The sequence below is a fragment of the Bombus huntii genome, chromosome 1, assembly GCF_024542735.1.
Source record: "Bombus huntii isolate Logan2020A chromosome 1, iyBomHunt1.1, whole genome shotgun sequence".
NCBI lineage: Eukaryota > Metazoa > Arthropoda > Insecta > Hymenoptera > Apidae > Bombus > Bombus huntii.
The window spans coordinates 4,547,615-4,574,923 of NC_066238.1; the positions used below are offsets into that span (position 1 = coordinate 4,547,615).

The 27,309-nt window shown below is 31.5% G+C and overlaps 6 protein-coding genes and 1 long non-coding RNA gene across 10 annotated transcripts; 3 read left to right on the plus strand and 4 right to left on the minus strand.

Moving 5' to 3' along the window:
• The first annotated feature begins 1,920 nt into the window (after window positions 1-1,920).
• LOC126872669 (pyridoxine/pyridoxamine 5'-phosphate oxidase) lies at window positions 1,921-4,247 on the plus strand. The gene is made up of 6 exons (XM_050632796.1): window positions 1,921-2,172; window positions 2,979-3,135; window positions 3,203-3,302; window positions 3,378-3,431; window positions 3,579-3,778; window positions 3,839-4,247. Exons 1-6 carry the CDS (start codon window positions 2,121-2,123, stop codon window positions 4,002-4,004), a joined length of 729 nt encoding a protein of 242 aa, XP_050488753.1. The 5' UTR covers window positions 1,921-2,120; the 3' UTR covers window positions 4,005-4,247.
• LOC126872662 (histidine protein methyltransferase 1 homolog) lies at window positions 4,006-5,691 on the minus strand. The gene is made up of 6 exons (XM_050632786.1): window positions 5,524-5,691; window positions 5,114-5,365; window positions 4,845-5,002; window positions 4,524-4,774; window positions 4,329-4,444; window positions 4,006-4,148 (listed from the first exon to the last, which is right to left on the minus strand). The coding sequence occupies exons 1-6, from the start codon at window positions 5,561-5,563 to the stop codon at window positions 4,102-4,104; spliced, it is 864 nt and encodes a 287-aa protein (XP_050488743.1). The 5' UTR covers window positions 5,564-5,691; the 3' UTR covers window positions 4,006-4,101.
• Window positions 5,692-6,936: 1,245 nt separating this feature from the next.
• Window positions 6,937-8,244, plus strand: LOC126868003 (tRNA-uridine aminocarboxypropyltransferase 2). Its single transcript, XM_050623124.1, has 5 exons — window positions 6,937-7,115; window positions 7,223-7,384; window positions 7,462-7,642; window positions 7,710-7,912; window positions 7,984-8,244. Exons 1-5 carry the CDS (start codon window positions 7,033-7,035, stop codon window positions 8,111-8,113), a joined length of 759 nt encoding a protein of 252 aa, XP_050479081.1. The 5' UTR covers window positions 6,937-7,032; the 3' UTR covers window positions 8,114-8,244.
• On the minus strand, window positions 8,223-12,336 carry LOC126867913 (protein arginine N-methyltransferase 7). 3 transcript variants are annotated; one of them, XM_050623011.1, is made up of 10 exons: window positions 11,662-12,336; window positions 10,827-11,051; window positions 10,602-10,751; window positions 10,303-10,524; window positions 9,996-10,228; window positions 9,782-9,911; window positions 9,496-9,722; window positions 8,856-9,414; window positions 8,605-8,765; window positions 8,223-8,527 (listed from the first exon to the last, which is right to left on the minus strand). In XM_050623011.1, the coding sequence occupies exons 2-10, from the start codon at window positions 10,998-11,000 to the stop codon at window positions 8,269-8,271; spliced, it is 2,115 nt and encodes a 704-aa protein (XP_050478968.1). In that variant the 5' UTR covers window positions 11,001-11,051; window positions 11,662-12,336; the 3' UTR covers window positions 8,223-8,268. The 3 variants fall into 3 exon arrangements, with proteins under 3 accessions (XP_050478968.1, XP_050478976.1, XP_050478959.1); XM_050623019.1 differs by lacking the exon at window positions 11,662-12,336 and having other exon boundaries at window positions 8,856-9,004; window positions 9,215-9,414; window positions 10,827-11,644; XM_050623002.1 differs by lacking the exon at window positions 11,662-12,336 and having other exon boundaries at window positions 10,827-11,644.
• A 132-nt stretch (window positions 12,337-12,468) lies between these two features.
• LOC126867907 (sodium-dependent neutral amino acid transporter B(0)AT3) lies at window positions 12,469-22,663 on the minus strand. The gene is made up of 14 exons (XM_050622990.1): window positions 22,522-22,663; window positions 20,316-20,583; window positions 19,872-20,070; window positions 19,613-19,728; window positions 19,430-19,537; window positions 19,046-19,129; window positions 18,808-18,969; window positions 18,588-18,698; window positions 18,055-18,256; window positions 17,766-17,968; window positions 17,468-17,669; window positions 17,234-17,393; window positions 16,881-17,144; window positions 12,469-16,498 (listed from the first exon to the last, which is right to left on the minus strand). The coding sequence occupies exons 2-14, from the start codon at window positions 20,499-20,501 to the stop codon at window positions 16,303-16,305; spliced, it is 2,193 nt and encodes a 730-aa protein (XP_050478947.1). The 5' UTR covers window positions 20,502-20,583; window positions 22,522-22,663; the 3' UTR covers window positions 12,469-16,302.
• A 94-nt stretch (window positions 22,664-22,757) lies between these two features.
• On the plus strand, window positions 22,758-23,621 carry LOC126868032 (uncharacterized). Its single transcript, XR_007690511.1, has 2 exons — window positions 22,758-22,906; window positions 22,968-23,621. It is a non-coding gene; the product is annotated as an uncharacterized LOC126868032 (long non-coding RNA).
• Window positions 23,622-24,112: 491 nt separating this feature from the next.
• Window positions 24,113-26,032, minus strand: LOC126868012 (uncharacterized). 2 transcript variants are annotated; one of them, XM_050623148.1, is made up of 5 exons: window positions 25,239-26,032; window positions 24,939-25,071; window positions 24,535-24,692; window positions 24,339-24,451; window positions 24,113-24,266 (listed from the first exon to the last, which is right to left on the minus strand). In XM_050623148.1, the coding sequence occupies exons 1-5, from the start codon at window positions 25,382-25,384 to the stop codon at window positions 24,220-24,222; spliced, it is 597 nt and encodes a 198-aa protein (XP_050479105.1). In that variant the 5' UTR covers window positions 25,385-26,032; the 3' UTR covers window positions 24,113-24,219. The 2 variants fall into 2 exon arrangements, with proteins under 2 accessions (XP_050479105.1, XP_050479095.1); XM_050623138.1 differs by having other exon boundaries at window positions 24,939-25,074; window positions 25,239-25,479.
• Window positions 26,033-27,309: the final 1,277 nt, after the last annotated feature.

A 27,309-nucleotide genomic window follows, 5' to 3' on the forward strand; every position in this document is an offset into this window, starting at 1 on the left:
TTTACAAAAAGGCTTTCGTACGAATGGATCGGGGAGTGGATTATTTAAGGGAGAGGGCCAGCAGCGTTGGGTGCTCGGCTCGAGGCTTGTTAGAACTTGGCTTTCGCTTTGAGCCTTCGTGCACCGTTTCGTCCTCCTCCTTCGCACGAAGGGGGAGGGGAAGCCGGAATAAGGGTTAAAAATGTATAAGATAAGATAGAGAACGTCGGTGGTGGAAGAAAGAGAAAAAGAGGGCCAATAGCTCGGGGCCAAAGAAGACAGTGAAACGAAGAAGAACGTGAAACCGAGACAGAGAGAACTTTCATTATTGATCAAAGAAACTGAGTGTCGCTTCCCTACCCAAAAGCTTGTTCTATTCAACTTGCCTTCGGCTTTCCATTAAAAATACCGGCGTCATCCGCTTTTTGCGACGTCGTCGGCACGATCTCACCTTCCGATACTATTCGCGTGTCCTACCGGGTTCTCTCTCTCTCTCTCTCTCTCTCTCTTTCCCAGTTATTTATCGACTGGTGCCGCTTCCACGAATGCTTTAATTGTATTGTCGACAATCCCAATGCTTCAAACAGTTTATTACCTTCAAGAAGTTAATTAAGTCTCGTTGCGGTGTCTCGTGACTGCTAATAAAAACTTGGAGCAAATACTTTATCCTGGCCTGTTAGAAATGTAAAAGTTTCTTTTCTATGGATTCTACTTATATAAAAATTTAAATTATGCGTCATATAAAAATGAAACTATGGATCGTATGGTGTTCCCAATGATATTTTGCTAATTTGGTAATTTAGTAATAAATGTATGAGGAAATGTTTCAGTAAATATTCTAAGTAACCTACTGCTTGTCTATAGAGAAAATGGTGAAACATTTTTTAACTACAAGAACGTAAAACGCAAGCTATTTTACGAAACGTACGAGGATAATATGTTATTGGTACGATCAATGAATTAATAATAAATATCAATTTCCTAAAATATATTGAAGAATTTAGAAATACCAATATGCAACAAATCATGTATTATACTCGATAGAAATATCATTAGTTACGTGATTTCAAGTAGTATAGGTATTTACCTAGAATATCCGATTTATCCACCCATTGTACAACCGTAGTACGAAAAAAGTGATGAGATGTAATGGAAATTATTACTTTTATATATTATTACATGTAATTAACAAATTATTGATTTTATCTTTCATTTTTATTATGAGATAAAACACAAAAGAAGGCAAATCACTATGTGCTATATACTATACTATACTATGTACTATATCCTTAAAATATGAAACTAGATTTTGATGTCATTTTATTTTCATCGTGACATAATCATTTAATTATGTTTCTCTCCTCGTACATTTGTATGCATTTGCCTCACATTATGTCTACTAATGCGTTCTTGAAAGGTCACAAAATGTGTTTTTAATAACGATATTTGTTACAAGTAATGATTTTATATATCATCTAATAAAATTCTATAGTGTTGCATACAGTATCTACCTGTACAACACACAGAAACTCGTCGTACTATAAAGTAAATGGCCGAATAATATAGCGCACTCTATCCTAAAAGTGCACAAGTTCTATGAACTGCCATTGTACAGTTACCGACACAGAACTTCTTCTATCACGGACAAAAACCATCGATATTGATTATCGAAAACCTTTTTACCATAGACGATAAGGTCAACTGTGATAGACTTTTAACTTTTGTATGATTAAACGATAAAACATAACGCGATTATGTTATTCTCATATTTGTCTATCTCAGATAGAAAAGTATAAATTTCTGTAAAACCGTAATGGTAAAGTTTTTGTAACGTGAAACAATAGCGATTATACCTCGTTTTGGTGAAACTATTGGGTTGTCAACACCACCTAATGACAAAATTCGTAATCACTTAGTTGCCAACCCAATAAATAGGACCTTCAGTAGTAGACCGCTAGGGACAGCACTGTACTATGGAAGAACAAGGACGATGGATATGAGCTCTGTTACTTCTCTGATATGTATATTTTCCACGGTTTGATAAGATTGTTAGATGTTATACTTATTCATGATCTGTTATTGTTAAGTTTACATTTTTCCAACACTTGGCGTGTGAAGTGTCTCTAAGTAGCATCAGCACCATGTCATCTTCAAAGCTTACTGCAGATGCGAAGTTCGGTGTTGACATCGGAGGTACAACTTTATTTTTTGTAATTACTATTATTATAAAAGAGAATTTCTTTTTATCACCATTTACGTAACTTTTAAGCGAAAGCCTTTCACGATTCTAAAGCAAACATTTTTTGGTTAATTATTTACAATGCCCTCCTCATCGATATCAATAATTTTTGAATATATTGTAGAAATCAGTATTTTGAAGTTTAGTAGTTTTGATAGTTTTCGGTAAAAATCTGTCGGACACAATAGTGAATTCTACGAATTATGTCTACAAACAAAGATCGGGCGAATTTAAAAACCTCATGCACATCTGATATTATTTTATCATTGATATTATTATTTCACAAAAAGAATAAATTTTTATTATTTCACACAAGCGTAGCCGGCCGCTTTGCGACAACCAGATTAAAAATATTAGCCCAAACCCAAACGCAATACATCAATGTTATTCATTTTTAGTTGAATTATAAAATATAGTAGACATTTCTTACAGTCTCGTATATGCTCGCCCGACTCTCGTTTACGTATACTTCGAACAAAACATAAAAGTTCGGTTTCGATTGTATCATTATACCTCCACTACAAGGCCACCGAGAACCAATACTGACGCGAACGCTACCACAGACGTATAATTATAGGCAGAATTCGCTATAATAATGCTGATAACTTTCGTGTATATCTCTAAACGAAACTAAAGCTAATCTACAGTTATATAAGAAAAAGGAAAAATTCAAAACGTTGAGTTTTACAACGCATTAAAAAATCATCGAAATCGAAGTTGAAGGAAAACTTCTAAATATCTAATTACTTACTTCTTGTAGATATGCGAATTAGGTACAAAGGCAAAGACGAAACTTTTACGGAGGAACAACTTGTTAGCAAGGAGCCTATTGGTCAATTTAAAGCATGGTTCGAGGAAGCCTCCAAGAACCCGAATATTATGGAGCCAAACACCATGTTTCTTGCCACGGCTACTAAGTAATACTAAATAAATCGCTTGGCATTGCCTACTATAAGATATTTCCTACAATATCGTTTTTTACAGAAATGGAATTCCGTCCATACGACCAGTATTACTAAAACATTATGGTAACGATGGTTTCAAATTTTATACGAATTACGAAAGTAAAAAAGGTCACGATATAGTAAGTACATTATATTTTCAATTTGCAACGGTTGTAACGATATGTATAAGTACTATATTTAACAATTTTTTTTAGGCTCAAAACTCAAATGTAGCAGCGTACTTCTATTGGCAACCTTTGAGACGAGGCGTAAGAGACATTATACCGATATACGTTGGCTATAGAAAGAAATAAAATATTATCTTAAATTAACGTTTACAAATTATTAGCATATTATTATAATATTGAAGTAAGAAATTATGTTTAATGAAAATGTTGAACGAATTTTTTTATTAGGTGCGTATGGAAGGCAGAGCAGTAAAAACTTCTCCAGAAGACTCGGATCATTATTTCCAAACCCGACCATATTCGTGTCAAATAGGATCAATGTCTAGTAAACAAAGTAGTGTGATCGCGAGTAGAGAGACGCTTATTGTGAGAGAAAGAGAATTACTGGCACAGTTCCCAAAGGGTCAAGTTAAAAGGCCAGACTGCTGGTAATTCGATGAATTATTAAAAACGCATCATGTACGATAATAATCTAATCTAATTTTTAGGGGAGGGTATATCATTATTCCACATTCCGTAGAATTTTGGCAAGGTCAAAGCGATCGTTTACACGATAGAATTCGTTTCAGACGGCCTATGCCAAACGAAAAAATCGACAACGTATTACTCCATCGGGGAGATGACGGATGGGTTTATGAAAGATTATCTCCGTAGATAATACAAGAAAGGATATTTTTTTATTAAATAACATTTTTTGTTTCACAAATTACAAAAAGAATAATGCTTCTAGAATAATAAGTTCTGAATCAGCCTAAGATTGTTGTTTCCTTGTAATTTTTAGAATTTCTCTTTGCAATCCTAAAAATGTATATATATACATAATATATAAATATAATTACATATACGTTAAACTATATAAATGAACTATATATATAAATAAATTATATATATATATAATTTATATATATATATATTATATATATATATATATATATATATATATATATATATATAATTGTTGCTTGTTTAGAAAAATACCCTCTCTATTTGTCCACACTATCTCAACGTCAAAAATAGCATCTTCCTCTATTAGGTCCTGAAATTGCCTCATTCCTCCACCGACACCGAAATAATAGCTTTTACCGGCAATAAACCTAAGAACACCACGTGAGCCAATGTTATATTGTGTTCTCATAAAAGTCGAAACCAAGATTAGATAATAATTGTACTTGCCCAACGCCATTCGCTTTGAGCCTGCGTTTGAAAACTTCGTACAATTTTTTATGATTATCGGGGTTATAAATTGTTTCACTTGTGAAAATCAGATCGTATTCTACGAATTCATCCCCATTGTTAGAATCACGCAATTTTGTGAACGATTCCCAATCACCGCAAAAAAATTGACACCTATTTAATATGCTCTCTCGATCCTCAAAATTCAATAAAACGTTCGGGATCGTTACAGTTTTAATTACCTCTACATTCTGCAATGGTAATTAATCGTAAAATCAACTTTATAAGTCACATCATGAACATATCATGATAAATACGAACATAATCTTGAAAATGAACGATGGAATTTTTAAGAAGAGCAACAAGGCCAATAATACCGGTACCGCATCCTAAGTCCAAAACAAATTTATCTTGAAATTCGATATTTTTTAATAAGTATTGGCCTAAATCGTAACTGCATTCCCAGATTTTTAAGCCACCTTTATACAAGAAATCGAACAATTCAACAATTTTTTTACTGCCGTTAATGATGACGAAACTTTTTCAGAAAGTAAATGATATTGTTTTAAGGAAAATTAGATATAGTCTACCTTCGTATTTAGCGGGAATAAGATCAGAATGTTGCGATTCTGCCTCCAGAATATTTGTACAATTATTCTTTTGCAAATCGTGTAACGCCCTTTCAAATCGAATTAATTTTAATTTGCAATCCGGAAAAAACAGACATTCTCTGTAATCATTAGGTTTATATCGGTTCTTGATTTGCAATTCCGATTCCGATACCTCCACCTCTGAGGCAGGTATCCAATTGATTGTTGATTTTTTAGTATCTTCACCTCTCACTAAAATAATAACTCTATTCATTTCTTATTCAACGAAAACTTGGATCGCCTTCAACAATTACATATATGCGGAAGTATAACGCAAGTATAACCTCAAAAATAATTCTCGATGCTGAGAATTTTAATTAGCTATAGGGAAGTGAAATATATAAAAGTACCTTCATCCTGTTTATTTTCCGAAAATCCGAATTTAAACATTTTCTATTTGATAGTTTTCCTGTCACACTTTATTACAAAAAATCATTAAAAAATAAAATAATTGAAGAGAGAAATCAAACCATAACCGTATGCTTCCACCATTTTAGTGTCGTTACCAACGTTATCGACATAACGTAGAATAAGATAGCAATCACAGAGAATCACTTTCATGTAATTGACATTGATATAGTTTATAACGTCTTTCAAGCTAATAACAGAGTTACGAAGTATTTGCAATTTATTTAAAATTTTGTCGAACTTTCTTTAGGACTTTTAGTTATCTATATTGAACTACAAATATTAATTAACCCTGCTACAGTCCTAAACTTTTTATATCTAAATCTCAATCTTGTTTTAACAAACAGTTTTAACAAATTTTCTATCAAAAAATTAAAATAAAAAATCACGCATGTCAGTAACAATTATTTCATATTTTCCTCAAGTTTAAGGAATTTGTTAACGATAGAGAAATACGCTTGGATGGACAATAATTAAAAGAACGCAACAGGATTAAGTAAAACTAGTAATCATGCACAAACAATACGTAGTCGATACGTATAAATGATTAGTATTATACTTACCATTACCGCCACAATTTTCAACAGCAAGATTCCTGTTTCAAGGTACAACTAGTGACTCGTTCCGCCCAAAACCGTGCAATAAACCGTCAGTTTAGATATTGTAAAGATTTTCTGGGCTAATGATAGGCCTAAACAAAAATTTTGGAAGTACTTGTTAGAATATATGTAAATAATGAAATATTAAACTGAATAGAATATACTTTTTAATTAAATTTAGCTTGTTATTTATAGAAAATTTGTTAATTCACATTTCTGAATGATTATAATCGCAAAAAACACAAATATTTATAAAATAAAATATTAAATATTATGAAATAAAGTACAGTTTGCTTACAAATCAAATCTCTTAAAGAGCATCTTATATCATTGCTTTAATGACTATAGCCCAAAAAACTGGACGCAACAGAAACTAATTCCATTAAAAAGAAATAAAAACATGGAATACAAAATACTTACACTGCTTTATTCACCGTTTTGTTTAATTTTTCGGCAATAATGCAAAACTCTCTTAACCGACACTTTCAAACTTAATAAACTTTTCCGGAAGCTGAACTGCTTGCGATTCTCGCATCACTTGTTATCCTATCGATTATCGATTCTACAAAGACGCGAAATTTAAACTTTCATTATTCAATAGAAAAAAAATATGAAATTATTTGTTGTAAAAAGAAATATAATTATAGAATATATTTAATTTGCTGTTTTATTGATGTTTAATATTAAAGAAACTATTATGTTATTATAAACAATAACGTTAATATATATATATATATGTATATATATATTTTTTTATACTATCAATACTATCTCGCCTTTCGTTATTCATGTACTTCTATTAATTATTAAGTTGTTTGATCGTTTCTTTTATCTTTATAGATCATAACTAGAATGAATGAAGAAACTGTATGGCAAGAATTATCAGAAATATTTGCTGATCCTCCAGAGACAAGAGATAAGTGTTCGCAATGCAAGTACGTATAAATATGAAATTAGGTTATGTTTAAGCAATTATATATATATGTATGTATTTCACATATCATTTTGATTCCATTAAAATTGATTAATGGGTTATATACAGAAGGCCTGTACCAGTATGTTGGTGTCCGGGATTACCAAAGCATCCTGTATGTCCTGCATCAAGAATAATAATTTTACAACATCCAGCTGAAGCAAAACGTTGCTTACGAACTGCGCCTATGCTTGCTCTTGGTTTAGAACCTGGAAAATGTGTAATTTATAGGTGATTTATTTAAAATATTGGTGTATAATATTAAAATTTGTAGTTATGTATAACGCTATGGTATTCTTTTATTTTAGAGGAAAAAAGTTTCCACTTTCAAAACATGAAGGCTTAACTGAAATTTTAAATGACAAAGATACTATATTATTATACCCATCTCCGGGTGCTATAGCACTTGATAAATTAAATCCTGTTGGAGTTAATGAACAGAAACCTTATAATCTTATTTTATTGGATGGAACTTGGCCACAAGCGAAGGTAGTGTATCTTGTAACTTAGCCAATTTATATACTAAAATGAATAAAGGAGAAGCTGTTTGTGACAGGCAATATATCATTCAAGTCCAGCACTGTGTGTTTTACGAACATGTAAATTAGTTGGTATTCCAACAAGTGAATATGTTATTAGAACGCAACCAACTGAAGGTTGTTTGTCTACACTTGAAACTGGTGCATTTGCTCTTTCCATTTTAGAAGGTGATCTAGAATTAAAAAATAAAATGCTTGGACCTTTACATTATCTCTGCAGGCAAGATTTCTATTCGTGTAATATAAGATTACATCTTATATAGAAAGAGAATATAATTATGAAAATTTTAGGTTTCAACTAGAAAATGGTGCTGTAACTCATCAAAGTAAAGAATTTCTAATTAAACAGAAAGCTTATCCAAAACTAATAGGACGAAGACTAGCTAAGCAATTACGTATACTGCCAGAAGAATCTACATAACATTTTTTATGTAATAGTTTTTGTAAGGAGATATTTTATAATAAATATGTAATTTTTATAAGCATATCTAAAAAATAAACAAAACAAAGAGGTAAATAAGACAAACGAATAAAATTTTTAATTTAAAAGTATATTTTTATAAATATTACATCATATTATTTCATATTTTTTGACAAGATGCGAAAATCAAATGTAATATTTCCGTATCGTGGTACAAAACTAAATGACCATAAAACAGTACTTTGTTGTGTAACCTGTGTTATGTCCTTAAATAGGTGTACACCTTGTCTTGTAAATGGGTCCCATGATATTCGTTTCCCAAATTGTACTTCTACAGTAGGTCCTGATGATACTGTGATTTCGGAATTCAATTGCCAATCAACCCATAAGGCTACACCATTACACATTCCACTTCTAAATTAACAAAAAATATAAAAAATGTAAACACGACTTTGTAATAACCATTAACATAAAATACCACAAACTCTTACGTTAAAATGGGTACACTTTCTGAAATATTAATATTCTCAGATTCATTGACATTTTGCGTTAAATCAAATTTTTTAATAACAAAAGGCAAACTTAATGCTTTGGCAGGATATTCCCATAATGGTTGAGCTTCTACAGAACTATCACTTTTGTCACTTGATGTCTACAAACATTATAATTAAAATCAACATTACAATTAAATATTATAAAAATTAAATTTTCATCATTTTATAATCTGTGTTGCTGTACTTACTTGTATAAGTTTATCAAAAATAGATAAGTCAAAATCCTCACAAACTCCAAGAGGTGCTCGTATTTTATGCAAATCCTTAAATTCAACTATAACGCCCATTATTGTTGCTGCGATTGGAATTCTTTGTATTTGAGGCGAATACCTTGAAACTAGATACCAAAAGTAAAGATTTTCCCAAGGTACAATTGAAGTGATAAAATATGGTTCACCAAAAATTAAATTAATTGCACTTTCAGGAGGCAAATCGTTTACTGATTCAACAATTTCTACTCTCTCGGATAACTCGTTCGTTTTAACAAACATTTCGATACATTTTCGAGACAAAAAATTTGTCTCTAAGATGAAAATCTTTTTCGCACCTAATTGAATAGCTGCAAGACTCAATAGAGAGCCGTCTGAAAGACATAAACACACTGTGTCAGGTGTAACTTCTTTTTCTAGAGCTTTGATATATTTTTCATTTCGTATATGATCATTTAATTGTCCTATACGAGTTCTACAATAAGCTACGTGTACATTACAGCTGCAAACAGGTCTCTCACAATCTGGTGCTTCATTTCTGCAAACAAGACTTTGTATTTATTCTTATGAAAAAGTAAAACAACTAAAACAAAATAATAAGATTGTTAAAGCAGCTTACATTGATTCATTTATTAATTGAAACCATAATGAATATTCATCATGATATCCAATCAAGCTAACTTCTTTGTTGACAGTAACTAAGGTTTCAACAGGTAAATAGTAAATAGCTTGCATCCAGTGATCTCTCCAGGGTATTATATCTGCTATTTCTTGCAAACTGAAACCTTTATTTTGTAAAATTTTTGTATCTGGATGTTCCCACACTGGAGCACTGCTTAACAAAACCTACATAAAGACTATTTAGTGATAGGTTTAAAATCTTTTAATAAATAATGATTACATACCTCATTATTTACATCCATAACTAAATCCCACCACATAAAAATAGCATGTGCAGTACCACTTGTAGTTGGTTTTACATGCAAACACTTTTTTTCACTATATAATAGAGTTGATTTACCAGATAAATCGAATCTAAAATATTCATTTTATACTTTGATCTTTTAATAGGTCTTTTCAATCTTGAACAATTTACATACATATGTAACATATATTTACCTAAAGATAGGTTGAGGAGGTAATAAAGGTTTGAACGCATTATCAGGAAATTGTGTTAACTGTATATCATGTACTGCAGCTGCTCCAGAACAAGATTTTACAGAACATGGGGTACTTAGTAAATATTTACTTTTATTTTGGATGGGATGTACTGTATTCCATGAGCATACAGTAGGACTCTCCACTACTTGTACCCAAATGGTGGCACTATGTGGAATCACAATACTGTTTTCCTTGAATAAAGTAAAAATGCATATATATTAAATGATATTATTCAAAATTGTATTAACTAAAGATGAGATTATACTTCAAGGAGATTTTCATGAGCATGACGAAATGTAGAAAGTGCTCCTTCTCCAATAAGTTCAGTATCAAATACTTCAGTAACTAAAATGTTTGCTTTTTTTATCATATCACCATCCTTTCCAATAGTCATTCTTGTGGAACGCTTGTGTATTAATTTAATTTTGTCTTCAAAACCATTCTCTTGAATTATTTTTATAGCACATTTAGCCATTGGTGTAAAAGTCTAAAAAATACCGCCAGGACATAAAAGGTTTTTAATTTATAAATGCAATTCATAATAATTTTTGTGAAAATATTCACTTCGCAAGCTGTTATACTATCAGCTCCACATTTTGCAGCCATCATTGACAATAAACCAGTTCCAGTTCCTATATCAAGTACATTAGCTTCTTCTCCATCTTTATGTTTTTTCTCAATCGCTGTTTTAAGAGCTAGGTAATATTTCTGATTCTGTAATTATAAAAATATTTTATAAACAGCACAAGTAAAAACTTATTTTAAAACTATATAATATATAGCACTAACTCTTTCATGATCATGTAACATATCAGCAAATGCTGATCTAGCAACTTCTTGATGATAATCATAATTTTCATCCTTTTCCTCCCAATTAACAGTCCCAATTAAAGGATTCAGGCATTGGATAAATATACTCATATTTCGTGTACGAATTAATTGAGTGAAACAAACTTTTAGCATAACCTTTTTCTGATAAACTCACAGAAATATGAAGTTTATTACCAAAAGCAACTATTTATTTAGGAAACGAGAAATAAAAAACATTATGAAAGGTCAATGTCAAACATGTAATTAATAACAAGTTTATTTATAGATATAAGATACAAATTAAAGCTAAGGTTAAAATTTATCATATATTGAATGATTGAATTTATAATAATTGCGCTATAATTAATGCATAAATCAAAAATAATGAAATGGAACAAAATAAAATGAAATCAATAATTGCAGAAAATTATAATTTTAATTTTAAACACTGCAAACTATAAGAGCACGTGTATTCTACAAATTTATGGAATTTATTGATGAACTGTCGATAAATGTATGTGAATAAATACATATGTATGTATCTGAAATTATTTTCTGCTATAGTAGAGTAAGAGATCATTTAATATGATAATTCCTAAAATATTATTAAAAAAAAAGTTTTAATTTATGTAATTATTGGGCATTAATATTCTCCTTGTAATAGTACATATAATGTGTTAAAATGGCTACTGCATTTTTTCTACTATAAGTGGATATTTTTTGAACATACTAATGTGTATTAAATATTATAAACTGTAATTAGAAATATACTACTTGAGAAATAAGTAATAAAATAATAAAAATTAATACAAACTGTTAAATTTTTAATTTTTTTCGCGCGTATTTTTACTATTCTGTTTCACTACCAGGTGGCATACTTTCGCGCACATTTTCAACCAATCATAGTCATTTACTTAAACTTCGCAGATATCTAACTCAAGAATACCTTTTCATTTGTTTCGTATCTTGTTTACTGGTAACGCATTTCTTTAAAACGGAATATATGTGTATATTTCTTTAAAGCGCATTTACATCTCGTTTCGCCTGTTTTAGGTGTAATGAAACCAAGAAAAATTTTTAGGAAACTGAAAAATATGATTCATCGAAGCGATTTGATCACCGACATAAAAAGTACGTAAATATATATTTTCTGCATTTTATGATAGTTTTTATGATTTACTGTATAATATTCTATTGTCAGCGGTGTATTTAAATAATTTCTATTTCCTATATTCTTAACATATTTCGTGTTCCAAAGATTGAATTTTGGCAGATGTTCGATATATAACCAAGAAATTACATAAAAATATTTATTTATAAAGAAATTGCAACAGCATCGAATTTTTTTTCGATATGGTTTCGTTTTGTACGAATTTCTTTGTATTTTGTTTGTATAGTAGATTGAAGAATACTTTTATTTACTGAAGAAACGTTTTATAGTTTAGTGATCAAAATGAAAAGATCTTGATATCAATTATAAAATAATACTTTGCGAATATTATTTTAAATTATATTTTATGTAAATATTAAAATAATATTATATATTAATATTATTAATATGAATATATTATTCTGAATTTAAAACTAAATTTTATCTCTTAAAAAGTTAAAAAAATCGATATAATAAGAAATCCACATTTACGCCCGGTATTTATTTTAACATTCAACTGACAACAATATATATATGTACAGTTTTATGTATGCGTAATATCAGTGTGTATATACTCATTATTCTTTATATATAATTATAACATTAGCTACCGTCCGTACCTGATCTTTATATCTTATTTATTATTGCGCAAGCTACATCGACATTGGTTACTTGATACGATGTATCATTAAAACTTTAATATAATACGAATCATCCTCGAAATCTGACTTCACAGCTTACGCTCGTGTCTCTTCGACCGATATATCAACCTTTCTTTCACGCTTAAATTGTATTTTAAGTATGGATGGACACGACTTCCTTGTTATACACTTTGAAAACACAATGAGATATGTAGGAGAACGACAAACGAAATTATCTAAAATTAAGATATTAGGATTAATAATCCATTTTGTTATCCTTGATTAAGCACATAATAGTTCATAATTATTATTGATACATTTCATTGACCCTTTTCGTGCACTCCACGAACATCGACATGAAACAACGTTCTTCACTTATCCTTGAATGCCATAAATGGATTTTAAACTACTCAAATCGGCGTATAAGTGTACAAAGTGCGCTAAATAAATTTTATTTTATTTTTTCTTCCTTTAAATTCTTATCTTTTAATTATTGTCTACTAATTACGTATTGTTTTGCTCAGGCAAATGATACTTACTGCATTTCGTATTTGCGTTATTTACTTAAGTTTCTTTTATTATCGAGATCGATAGGTAGTAACACTTCGTATTTACAAATAATTTGCGAAGATATTAACAATTACGGATTAACAATTAAACGATGTTAGCGCACTGCATACACCAACGCAGCCCTTTCAGGCTCAAGATCTTGAATAACGATACGAAGAAATAAAATTAATTCGCGTGAATTATTGTCTGAGATTTATATGTTTCATAGTTCGAGGCAATGCATACGAAACACATGATAGTGAAAGAAACATTTGTACTATTCATTGCAGGGGCGATTCATCATGTTTCACGCGGCAGCTCCTTGTCCCGCAAGTTATTGTCCATTTAGAGTTTAAAAGACACTTCAACAATTATTTACAATCGAACTATTCCATACGAATAATAATAATATAATATACGAATACAAGTAAATCACTAATCGATTCAGGAGCAACATAATTAATCCTCGGGACTGTTATTAAGTCGGTAACAGGACCTTAACAAGTATAATATAATATTATCAACGATTTTGTTTATATATATCATTTTGTATTAAATTCTCTTATATTATCATAGTTTAGCACCTTTCTGAGGAAACAAGAGAAAAACGACCTATGCGAATGTTAATAACTCGAAATCAAAAGTATATGTGGTTATTAGTTTATCGAATATAAAGGTTCGAGTTTCTTCTCTTTACCGATGATGGCAAACCTATTTCCGATACTGTGCGCGATTTCTACAATGAATTTCTTCTGTTTCAAGCTGTTTCGTTAGAATGATAGTGAAACATGTGACAGTTCGTGATCAACAATTTGTCAAAAAGAGTTAAGACCATACCCAAAAGCGCGCATACAAAATAGAGAGATTCGAAGTACAAATAGACGCGATTAGAGCGTATCTCGCTACTGCTCTAGTCTCTGTTAATAAACGATTTTCTTATCGAAGGAATGGATTCGTTTATCTTTTTCGTAAAATACCAATTTCGGAAATATTTCTGGATTTTAATGTTTACGATAGATTTGCATCGTTTTTAGTTTTTGCCTTAAAGAGATCCTTTAAAGTGTAAAATTGATCTAAAAAGTATGCTATCTCATTTGCATGTTACAAAGACGATTGGAATAACGTAAACGATACCGTAACATATATAAAATACATCGTATATAGTACGTTAAGAAAATATATGAAAACGAAATTCTCTATTCCTTCGACCGATGCAGTAGCTCTCGATTTCATAGGCCTCGGTGAATGTGCAAGAAGTGCAGTGCATACGTTTATCTTATTATCGAATTTTTTAATCGATTAAAAGTTCCGATTAATCGAATCTCATTATTGTCGTACGATTCCTCGTCAATATCAAGTCTTAAAAGATTTTCTTATTGTCATACGTTAGAACGTTCGCCGACAAGATCGACGAACATACGCTATAATCGCAACGAAATTTTCTCTCGCCTGATACGTCGTTTTGATATGCGATCCTCTTTTTTTCTCTTTTTTATTCCTATCGGGGTACTTTCAACGCGATATACCAAACAAACATGCTGATCAATTCTCACTTGCCCTTCGAATTCTCGTTCTCTTTTCTCGGCTATACTTAGAAACAAAGTTTATAAATTCGAGACGTAAGATATGTATGTAGAGATACCGTTAAAGTAACTGATATTCGTTTAAGAAGGCTACGATGGAATATTAATTATTCGAATGCAGCACACTTGATCACACCTTGGGAAAGGTTTTTTCTTGATATAATCCTTGATCTGATTGCTTTTTCTCTTTCTTTCGAACTTTCGTCGTAAATTTTGCAATGAAATATAGATGTTACCTTCGTAATATAACTTTCATGTAATATTAGTACGCAATGGTAAGAGCTTAACGGAGAATCAATCAGCGAAGTAGCGCTGTTTAATACCTTCACCAAAAACGAGAATAAAAGCAATACGATTCGGGAACGTCCCCTTTTTTACGCCCATTGGACGGTTCCTACTCTAATCTTAGGTCTCACATTATTTAAAATTTGCTAAGCGGTAAAAGTTCTCTCGAGTCTAATTTTAATATTATCCTAGTTATATTATAATCTGCAACCTGTCGCAGAGATTCAACTTGTCTTTTAAGAATGTATATTGTAAATGCTAAAATGACGCGTTACATTGCTAAATAGTCCGGATATACGATATATCTCTTAAATTATCGCGAAACATATGGTTTAATTTATGAAATTTTATTCGATAGAATTCCTACTATTTTGATAACTGTTCGATCTTTCTTTCTTTCTTTCTTTCTTTCTAGAAGACGATTGAAATACTTTGTTATATTTAATTTAAAACGATTTCTTATTCGCTGTATATACTATGAATAGATATATTTTCTTTTTCCCTTTTTTTTTTTCATTATCGCGCAATGTGTAAAAAACAAAATTTTATCTCTTACAAGTTTTTGATATATCGAATATAATAATCGAATTAAATAATGGAATTTAATAGATCTAATGATAGTATATCGTATCGATAGATGTATCGTATATCTGCATCATCAGAGAAACTGTAAGTTTATATTAAAAACAAAACTTGCAGTTTCTTATTAATGTTTATCCTTATCCGCTTTGTATTCGCTTCCACATATTGGAAATTACTTATTGAAAATGTTAAACGCTTCTACTTTACCTTCTCAATTAATATTGACATTCGCACGTACCGCTAAATGATTCAGAGACTCGAGAATCAGCGGAAAGACACGTCTAAAAACGAAGAGCAATTAATTGCGCTTTAATCGTCATATTAAATTCGTACTTTCGAATTTCTCCCTTATTCAAACGTGTTTTATAATATATCTTCTAAAAGAAGTTCATCATAACACCGCAATGTAAATGTAAATCGAATTATATAAACGTCATTTCCAGATTAATTGACACGATGTACCCTTCTACATATTCTCGAAATTAAATTAAATGATGTCAAGTGTTAAATTTAAATTGAGACGAAAAATGGTAATCATAACACCTGGTTACGCTTAAATTAATTTCCAACGATGCAAACCTCGATATGAAGTTAAAAAATGCTGTTTCTCTGTCTATGAACCATTTAAACACGTGTTAATCCAACATATACGAGGATAACCATTCCTAGGTGAGATCCTCGTCGTCATCGCTGGGGCCACCAGTTGGGCAACAAAGACCCTCTGAGCCATCGCTTCTTATACAGAATAACAAAGTTTCAGCAGGTGTAACTTCGTGTGGTACGATTCCGTGAAATTCTTTCAGATCGGCTGCGGGGAACCACGCCTTCTCGTTATCCTCGATTATGAGTATTCCGAAAAGTCTAAATTGAGAAATGAATGACAAAAAATTGTGAGAATATGAAATATTAAAATACATATATAAACTGGTTCCGGATATTACGAAATATTTAAAACGTGAAATTAATCTTTGACTATAGGTCGCATGTTCTTATCGAATTTCGAAATTCGGAATAATCGAAATTTTGTTCCATTATCATGATCTAAATATCTCTAACTGTAAAAATCTTTAACAAAAAAAAACGCGTATCGTTGAAGGAAATAATTAGATTAATCTACTAATTTCTATCGTACAATTTAATAAATAGAATCATCGAGTAATTTGTTTGTAATAATAGAAAAATACGAAGTTTATAGTTAGCGGTTTATAATAAAAAAAAAATTGAAAAAATACGAAAAAATCACCTGCAAATAGCAACTGTGGGAATCCAAAGAACAGAAGCGAGAATGAGGATACCGATGAGAACCAAGGCCCAAACCGGCCACTCGTGTTTCTCCGTAATACCTTTGCTGGCAACCCAGGCTGGATAACCACTTCCATCGACAATGATTTCCACGATCGAGGCAACTAAAATGCTCAACATAGCTAACGGACTGAGATATTTCCAACAAATTAGCCAATAAAGGCCTGGACGGTTGCCAGTCATTAGCTCGATATCATCGGCGAATCTATCAACGAAATAACGCCAACAATCCAAATGATTTTACATATAATATCGATGAAAGACGTCACTTATATTTTGGATATTATTATATACCTTTTCAAACCATATACATATGACACCGCGATACATTCAAAGAAGGCGATAATCAACAGAGGAAAGTTTCCACTGAAATTATCGAATAATACGAACACGTAGCTACCAGCACCGTGAGCAAAGGCCATTGAAATCGCGCAGCAAACCAAACAAATACCTCCTATATTGAAAATGATTAACTTTAGTCGCGTTTAACTATTTCAATGAATAGCTAATTTTTTAATAATCGCTGACCTGTGAGAATTTCTTTTCGCAAATTTGGAAACAATTTCATGTCCACGATACTTGTAACGACTCCCTCGAGAGTGCCGAATTGAGAGTCGATTCCCAATGTGAATAACATAAGGAAGAATAATATGGACCAGAATTGTGCTCCAGGAAATTGGTTAATCGCTTCTGTGAAGATGATAAACGCTAAACCTGTGCCAGATGCTGACTGAAATGATCATTAGAAAAAGATTAAGCTTCTAAAACAATTGAAGATAAATTCTGTAATAGTAGAATTAGGCTGATCGTCATTATTGTAACTTACATTATCCAACTCTTTCTCGAGATCACATTCGGGTAATTCTGGCATGATTAAATTATCCAGCGTTCCATTCCCTGTAGTAATATTCAAAAGTGTACCGGTTGCTGGTATTTCATCCGGTATTTTATCTATCTGACCAAAAATATTCATGAGCGTCGTGTTCCTTTCCACTAAACAATGTTCATAAACCATAGTCGCTTTGAAACCTATATTTCAACAAATACACGTACATATGTATTTAATATGTCCTCTTTCGTATTTATTATTTAAAAATCAGTAGAAAAATGATTACCAATAATAGAAAATACAACAATCCCGGCAAACATCGAAGTGAAACAATTCGTCAAACTGACCATGATAGCGTCTCGATAGCAATTGTTATTCACGGGATTGTAAGAAGAGAACGCTATTAAACCACCAAATGCCAAACCGAGGGAAAAGAATATCTGAGTGCCCGCTTCTAGCCATACTACCGGGTCAGTTAATTTCCACCACTAAACAAATTATTTTATTATTGAAATTAATAATAATAATAATTAATATTCATCTACTATAATACTAATACATATTATAATATGAAGATTAAATGGGAACTAATGAAGATTAACATGATAAATTTATATCTGTCGATGTTCTAATTTTTATGTTACCTGATGACTAAAATGAAATACTTTAATATGACACAATTGGAAAAAGAACCATTTGTTAAGTCCGAAGGTATAAATCTTGTTAAATCTCGCTATAAAATGTATCTCATTATCATATTTTCCCCCTGTGGTTTTCATATTAATAATGTTATTATTGATAAAAATTGAAAAATCGTACCTTTGGAGTGAAAAGATGACGTAGACCATCGGACATCCCCGTCAAAGTGACGCCACGGAAGAAGAATATGATCAAAACGATATATGGAAATGTGGCGGTCACGTACACGACCTATAAAAGATATTTCGATTTATAAAATTGTTTGAAAAATTGATCATATAATCCTACACATAATTACATAAAATCATGCAGTCAAAGATTGAATACTTTAAAGGAATACCTTCCCTGAAGACGCGATTCCCTTGATCATGCACATATAGACGAGAATCCAAGCGATCACCAATGCCAGAGCAATTTTCCAATTAAATATTTCTGGGGTATTGATATCTTCGGAGATTGCCAATGTCGTTCGATACCAGAAGTACTGTGTGGGACTGCTAACCTGAGAAGCAATCACTGGTTATAGCGCAATTATCCCGATTAAGCACGGAGGCATTAATTAATTCGATCAATCGTACCACACACTCTGGTTCAGGCGCATATGATCCGTTTTGGAAATATACGTTAGGACACTCTGCCCATGGTAGCTGTGATTGAAAACTCTAGAGAGGAGATGATTTATTCGTTAATTTATTTATTAGCTATATTTAGATATAAGTACTAAAAGAGTTAGCATACGAGTTGACATATCTACAGCTGACAGAAGTTTTCGGCCACAGTGTGACTCTATTTTAGTCTAAATTATGCATTAATAAAATCTTCTTTTTACAAATGTTTTATGTTATCCCAACGATATAATAAAATTATGCTTTGATTGGGAATTTTTGGCAACCGTTATAGAAGTATCAAGAATTATAGCAATTTTTTAGCGAGCAACTATTTAAAGATGAATGGATACTTGCTTGAACGAAGTAAAAGAGGCACCAGGCGATAATAGTATTGTAATACAGAGCTACGTTGAAAGATACTACAGCACTGCTTACGCCGATACCAGCCATATATGGAGAAACCTGTTAGAGAGTATAATGTATCGTAAGCGTAAGTTTATTTTGACGGATGCAAGTTATACATTTTTCAACAATCACCTGATTCCATACACCGATAGCACCCTTTCGTAATCTCTGGCCAATTGCCAATTCCAGATAAAATATAGGGATACCCTCGATGGCCAGCATTACAAAGTAAGGGATTAAGAATGCACCTGTTTTGGATGGTTCGAACAAAGAGAAAACAGTGAATTTTAAATATTTAGAATTTCTATAATAAAATAACTCATTAATCATTCCAGAGCCCTACCAATTTTTAAAAATACGTTTTTCTTTCATTATAAAACAATCAACGTACCTCCACCATTTTTTTGCGCGAGATATGGAAATCTCCATACGTTCCCAAGCCCTACTGCGTACCCCACGGTTGCTAATAGAAACGTAAGCTTACTATCCCAGTTTTCTCTTTCATCTTCCCCCGCTTCTGGTCGGAAAATCGGTTTTCCTTCATTACTTCCAAGCTTGCTACCCCCGCCCTCATTCCCCGTTTTGTTGTTCTGCAATCACAAATAATAACCAGATTACTTATTTCAGTTAATAACAGATGTTCTCTACAGTACGTTTATTCACACGTAACAAACATTTTTTAGTCATAAATTAACAAATACAAGTAATTAAATTTACAAGCAATTTATATTACTTATTTAACTTCCAAGTTCTATTTTTTTTTATAATTGTTCCTTCTGTCGTGACCTATTATTTTTATAATATTTTTCAAATTATTATTGCTTGACGTTATTACCTTCGTGTTAGGACTGGAGTCCTCAAAGGCTGCGTTCGTGGCCCCGTAATTGGCAGTGGTGTTAGTCTTTCTATTGTCCACCACTAATCTTCCTCTCATTTCCTTCATTTCGAGTTTGTCGACGCTTTTTTGGGGCTTCAAGTCGCGCGAACTTTGCCGCCGGACGAGGTGGGCCGTGTTCGCCATTCTTTCTGTTTATTGTGCGACCACGATTTTCTTTTCTTCGAAAGATCAAACAAAAATACCACGCGCGCCTATGGACTCCATCCTGTTGGAATTAAAATGTCTATTGTATTTTATAATCATATAAATATTAATTACTATTATACCTAAGGAGGAATGTCTGCGATCTTGGAAAGAGAGCAGCAAGTGTGAAAGATGTAAAGGTTCGAAGATTTAAATAGCAATAGAAGGTTGGAAGAAAAAGAGAGAGAAAATCAGAAAAGTATAACTTTTACTACGTATTCATAAACATGAATGAATTTGTAGATACAAACGTAGTAAATTTTAGTCACTTAATAAATGCAAATTTCGGCGAAAAAATTAAACATAGTATTCGTGTTTGAGATATTCAATTTTAGTACATAGATAAATATAAATGCGAACTATAATTATTCAGCTTTTATTTAATTTAGTAGTTCTTAATTTCATTACGCTGATATTGAGTTCAATTAATAATTAATTGACAGCTAATAGATATTAAATTCTTTTGTTCTTTAAAAATTTTTGTATACCATAAAATTCAATATCCTGTGTTTCAACGGTGCTAACGAAATAAAATGCCAATATTATTCGTCGGAAAGGTTCTATTCAGCATCTTATTTTACATTAATTATGAAAAAATCATAAAGGAAGGAAATGAATACATTTCTGGAATTAAAATTAGGCTCGTTTCAGAAAGAATTATTGAATTACTCTTCGTTCCACACGCGTTCACAGTTCTCGGTTCCGTTTTATGGTGTTAACAAGTACAAGCAAGGACTACGACTAGTACAGCCTTTTACAGTCCCATTTGTAAGAACACGCTCCATAAACTCGACACGTTACATTTGGAACCTCTAGTTATTTCACTCGTTCGTTGGTCATAGTTTTCAATAAAATAATTGTTGAAAAACAAAATATGGCTTAGAACATTCAACATTAAATATATTCATTGATTTTATATATTTATTGATTTATTAATCATTTTTAAAAAAGTCTATTTTTTCCAACAATTGAAATAATAAACAAGAATAATTACTCAATATTCAGGAAATTCATATGATTATGTAACATAGATATCACATGTAAATTATAATATAGTCGTGAGGATTTAAAGTAAACAATAGATAAGGGAGAGCAAGTGATGTGTAAAGGATCGCACGCGATTTCCCCGTTTACTAATTTGAACGCTCTCTACGCTGTGAGAAAAGCATTTGATAGAAAATGTCTTAATAATTCTACTCAAAGAACCTGGCACACGTCGTTTTTTTCATCGATAGGACAGTTAGTTAGGAGGGACAGATGTTTGCCTTGCGACTTTATCACGGCCCTGACCTCGTATACAAGGAAACTTGACAGTCAATTACGAGTCACTAAATATTCTGCAAGTATGATTACATCGAGAACGCTTGCCGTTGAAAATGTTTACTTCCATGTCGATTGTGATGTATCAACGATCGAATATCGTTACAGTTTTCCAACCGAACGATTTGCGCTAATTTGATGAATAAAAATTTGCTCGGAAAAGAAAATGACATTAAGACGAACAATTTTCATACAATTTCCTTCGCTTTTGTTTAATAAAAATCAAGTGAAATCTAATCATTTTTTAAAAATATTTTCGATAACGTGTTGGGCGGCAATTTTACACGAGTGACATGCACTATAACTATCGTTCCCATTGACGTCATGAGCGTACTAGTCAAGTGACATTTTTCGTCCTACGTAATATTCCCAATTGAAAACGGCTTTGAGAGATCTCTTCCAAATATTTCGAACTGTATTCATTCAACGAAACTTATTCATACGAACGTAATTTGATGTGCTTTCATTCAAAAATCCGGAGAGAAAGAAATGAAATAAATACGATTCGACCCTGTTGTTTTCACAAAATAATCTCACGTAACAACAACGTAATACGATCTATACCGACTTCATACAAAATTATTAGCAAAAAAAATTGTGCCATTTAGTCAGAAAATAACATTGCAAGCTCGTCACTAACCTGTTGGGGTGAAATAAAGAAAAGCGCGAGGGCCTCCTTATGGTTCGAGGAGCAGTGAGCTACTGTGGCACCCTCTACTACGATGGTAACTTTTGAAATCACGATATTCAACAGAATCAATAGCAGGCGCCGGCGCCCCAATGCGTCCGTGTCCTACAGACCGGAATATGCGTGAGCTCCTTTTGTCAGGAGATTGGTCGATGATCGGCAAACCGATCGTAGGAATGTGGCGAATAATCAATGTCATCGCGACTTTGTCGTTGATCAAAGGGCTAAAACGCAAACGTAACACGACACGGGACGATGCCTGATATTACAATCGTTTAGTTTGAAATATTACGGAAAAATGGAATTCTTTCTTATGAAATTCCGCACGTATAGACATGTATATATGTGACTTTGATAAATGCATTTTACAATTAATGCATTATCTTCCATACTTTTAGGTAATTCGTCGTTAAAAATTAACGAATAAGAGGATTTTTTAAAGAGAAACTTTTAAAAAGGATTCCAAATACTTAGAAACGCATAATAATTTTATTAAGTTGGAAAAGTTGGTGACAGGTGAGTAGTTCATAATAGACTTTATAGATTAGGTGTATCGAATGCATAGGATTTTATCTGGATAGGTAATTACATTGGAAATTCCGGTGAAAGATTAAATAAAAGCATTTGACCTTTACAAAAACTGAATCGATAATAAGTAACACGAATTTTACTATTCTATATATACGTATGTAGAAGAAAGTGTCCAAGTGTGACATGTCTAACAGAAAAATGTCATGAATTACGTAATTATTATTTTTTCTGTTGTGGACTTTACTTCATCTCGCGATGGAATTATGTTTCGCTAAGTGGTTGTTTTCTCCAATTACCAGTTGCTCGTGTTATGGATAAGTAATGCGAAGAGGGTAAACCTCAGCGACAGTAATGAAATTATCGTTAATATTGTTTCAAGCTAACGCTCATTTCGATTAAACAGCACGCTTTACTTCCGATAGACAGCGAAGCGGCTTTGTATTTGCTAGTTGGGACAAGGAACAATCAAATTTTGCTTGTATCATGTCAGAATGTTTGTTAATACAAAAAGGAATATCAAACCTTCCATGTCAGTTCCTTTTTTATCAAATGAATTTAAATTCACATACATATTGGTATAGTAAACAGAACAAAAAGTTAGCGAAGTTTTAATTGAAATTTCACTTCAATAACGTATCAGACATCGTGAATCATTAGTTCACGCAAGAAAAGTTGTGGTATCTTTTTATTGCTGTCACCTGCAGATAAAAGAAGTTTATACATACATTCGTCGTTTCAGTAGATAAACTTGCTTTTAGTCAGACAAGTAGAACACGCCGTGCAGTCTGTGACTGTGAACTTATATAACAGGTTATACTACTTCGCTATGGATTTCATAATCCGCAGGCAATTAGTTTTCGTTATTTTGTATGAATTAAGTTTTCATATATTGATTTTGTGAAGTATACAAATATAAAAACACATATTTGCGAATTCACTCGGTATACTTATGGTTTGCTGTGCGCAGAAACTTTTTGAATTTCAGGAAGATGAAGTCATTGAAGAAATGATATAAATAGAAATATTTTTATTTATTCTAATTATATATAAAATATTGCAGGCTCTAAAAATATTTGTTTATGAAGATTTGTGGTAGTTATACGCAATAAAAAAAAATTTCTAACGTAAAGACTCTTTTATTAAGAATTGCGTGAAATATAGTATACCTGTAATAAATAATGCAAATTAACGACAAAATTGCTAATTAATTAAAATGCTAATTAAAGCCAGGCACTTACGTTCGATCTGCGCCCTTTTAAACCGGTCCTCGACAAAAGACTTCGTTAAATTTTCAATCGTATCTTCATCTTTGTAATTGAATTGTTTCACATTTCCATTGATCAGAAGATATCTAAAGATCTTATAAATTAAGAAAAATCTACACATAGATACAGTAACGTTGAAATCTGAGAAATATTTCCAATTAAAAGATACAATTCATGGTAGTAATTGAAAGCCTCAATAGCCCATTCTAAAAGCAAATTTAATCGTGGTCTATAGGGTGTCCCATTGATTAATTCCTTCATTGTTCCTTCGTCTAGCGAAATCTTGCTTCGTGCATCTTCCAGATTGTTTAAACGATTTTTTAAGTCCTAAAGTAACATTTTCAATAATTCTATCACATCATCGATTAATTAATTTTTTACTTTGACATAATTATCTCTACATATTTTTATATGCGACATTATGTAACAGTTTCTGGGAAAATTAATCTTTTTATATAAATGATAATGTACTACCTTCAATTCTTTGTAATCAATAAGAGAAAAAGAATTAATTAAGGTTATATGTATAACAAACAAGTAAGATATGAATGTAGAGATGAAAATTTTATTTACTTGATTAATGTTATTGAATCGCGTTAAAATGTTGAACAGTAATGTCAGTTCATTGTCGATCCCCATAAGAATTTTAAAAATCAATCTTTCGCGTAGCTCATCTACTTTACAGAGTTCTGCATCATCAACTTCGCTGCTGTAACAGAACGACATCTGATGGTAGATCAATGAAATTTCTACTTCTCTGAAATATCGACGTAGCTCGGAATTATGTGTCGAGTTTCTACTCTAGCTACTGTATGCGCATAACGTCTGAAGCAATGATAAAATTCGTGACAAAAAATAGAAAGTTAACGTTACCTTATGACGAGTCGGAGTTGCTCTGATTGATTTCTCAACGCGTGCAGAGGTCGCTTAGCTTCCTCGGATAATTCATTCCACTTGCAATCTACTTTCTCTAACTGTGAGAAATAATTTATCAAACATTTATGTACTTCCTTTGCCATGCCGTCTATAGGTTATTAAACAACTTTGGACATGTCCTAATAGCTTCTGGCAAAAGAAACAGAGAGCGCTGATTCACACTAATGTTATCACCGCGAAGAAAATTTTGTATTGATGTATCCAATGTGTTATAAATACAAAATTCGCAACACAGATAGATGAAATCAATCCAAAATTTTCTATCATTATATTAAATAATAATTGGACATATAAAGATATTGTTTAAGTAATCATATTTCTACAAATCCTGATTTACACAATTTCTTACTTCATATGCAAACGTTGTTGCACCTTTCAATACACTCTAGCGAAGAAAATTACTATAGAAAACGATTAACGGATAAGTTATGCAATTAATGCAATTGTTTGCTTCATTTTATGAAACGAATTATTTCTGTAGATATAATATATTACATTATCATTATAATTATTTAGATAAAAAACACTTGATTACTGGTTAGTTGTGGCATTGATAGTACTGTCATTGACGATTTGAGATCTCTTTCACAAAGTTCGTAAAACTGATCTCTTGTGTGAACTCATTCATTCATACAGAAGCACAGCTTACATGAAACAGAGAGAAACAAGAACCTTTCTTCCGTTTAATTGTGCTTAGAATAGAGCGAAGCACAACCATTGTATCTGAAATATACATACATATATAAATGCAAAAATAACGATATTAAATTACAGAAAATATAAAAATAGTGTTAAATAAATACAGAAAATTTATTATATTTACAAATACAGAATTAATTTATTATATTTATCTTTTATTTACCTATGTATAATTTACTTAACTACGTTGATAATAATAAATGTATCTATGAAATATAGATTAGTTTGAAATCTAGTTTAGTTTAGAATAAGTTAGTAGTCTTTGAAAGATTGGTTTATCATTGTGCCTTGAACTGGAACAAAATTTTTTATTTACACGATTATGAGAATATAACTTCCTCGTTCTATAGAACGTTCTATATCATTAATGTTTAAAGTTTCGATACCTTGAGAACGAAGCTATGGAAAAACTTCCGATTTATAAACTGCACTTTAAAGCGTATCTGTTTCCTTCGTCTTTGTTCTTTTATTGATCATTCTTACAATTGGGTTTACTACAGTATCTTAGTGGCAGTAATTTTCATTTCACAAGAAGTAATTACAAATTTTAACAATTGACACACTTAAAAATTATTTACTTAACACCGTTATTAAAAATTAAATTACCTACATATAAAATTTAAAAGAATATTTTTTTAATTCTAAATAAGAGCATTATAAGCAGAATTTATTAACATTGACAAAATTATAAAAATATATACGATCGTTTTTAATATCGAAAATATTATAGCTGCCATTAGGTTCCAGAATTTTTCATAAAATGCTACTTTTATTGGGCAACTATTATAGTCCATATATTTCATGTACTAGATACCAAGTAAGTTAATTAGACGTTAATTTCCAATAGTTCTTCTAGCTGAATTGGTCAGAAATCACTCGTTAACTCCGTCAAAAATTACTTCCCTGATTCTGTGAATTTCTCGTAACCATGAACATCGAATAGTTTTAGACCCTTACCTAATTTAATTACTTTTTATATATTTAATTTAACACGGCTATTTATTTGTTTCAAAAATATACTATTTAATTCAAAGGAACAAGTATTAAAATTTATTCTCTATCATGATTATTTCCCTTCCTAGATTATACTTCTAACATTTTTAAACGAAACGTTTGATTAAAAATTTTGACACTAACATACGCTTACATTTTTTAATTTATCTGTACGTAACATAACCTTTTCTTTCTTTATACGTGGGGAAATCTTCATGAACACTCCGCCGCTCTTCTAGGAAGCGGAGGAATAGTGTCGGACTGACTAAAATCTCACAGTGGTCCGCCTGAGGGCCTACAAGGGTGCCCCGGGACC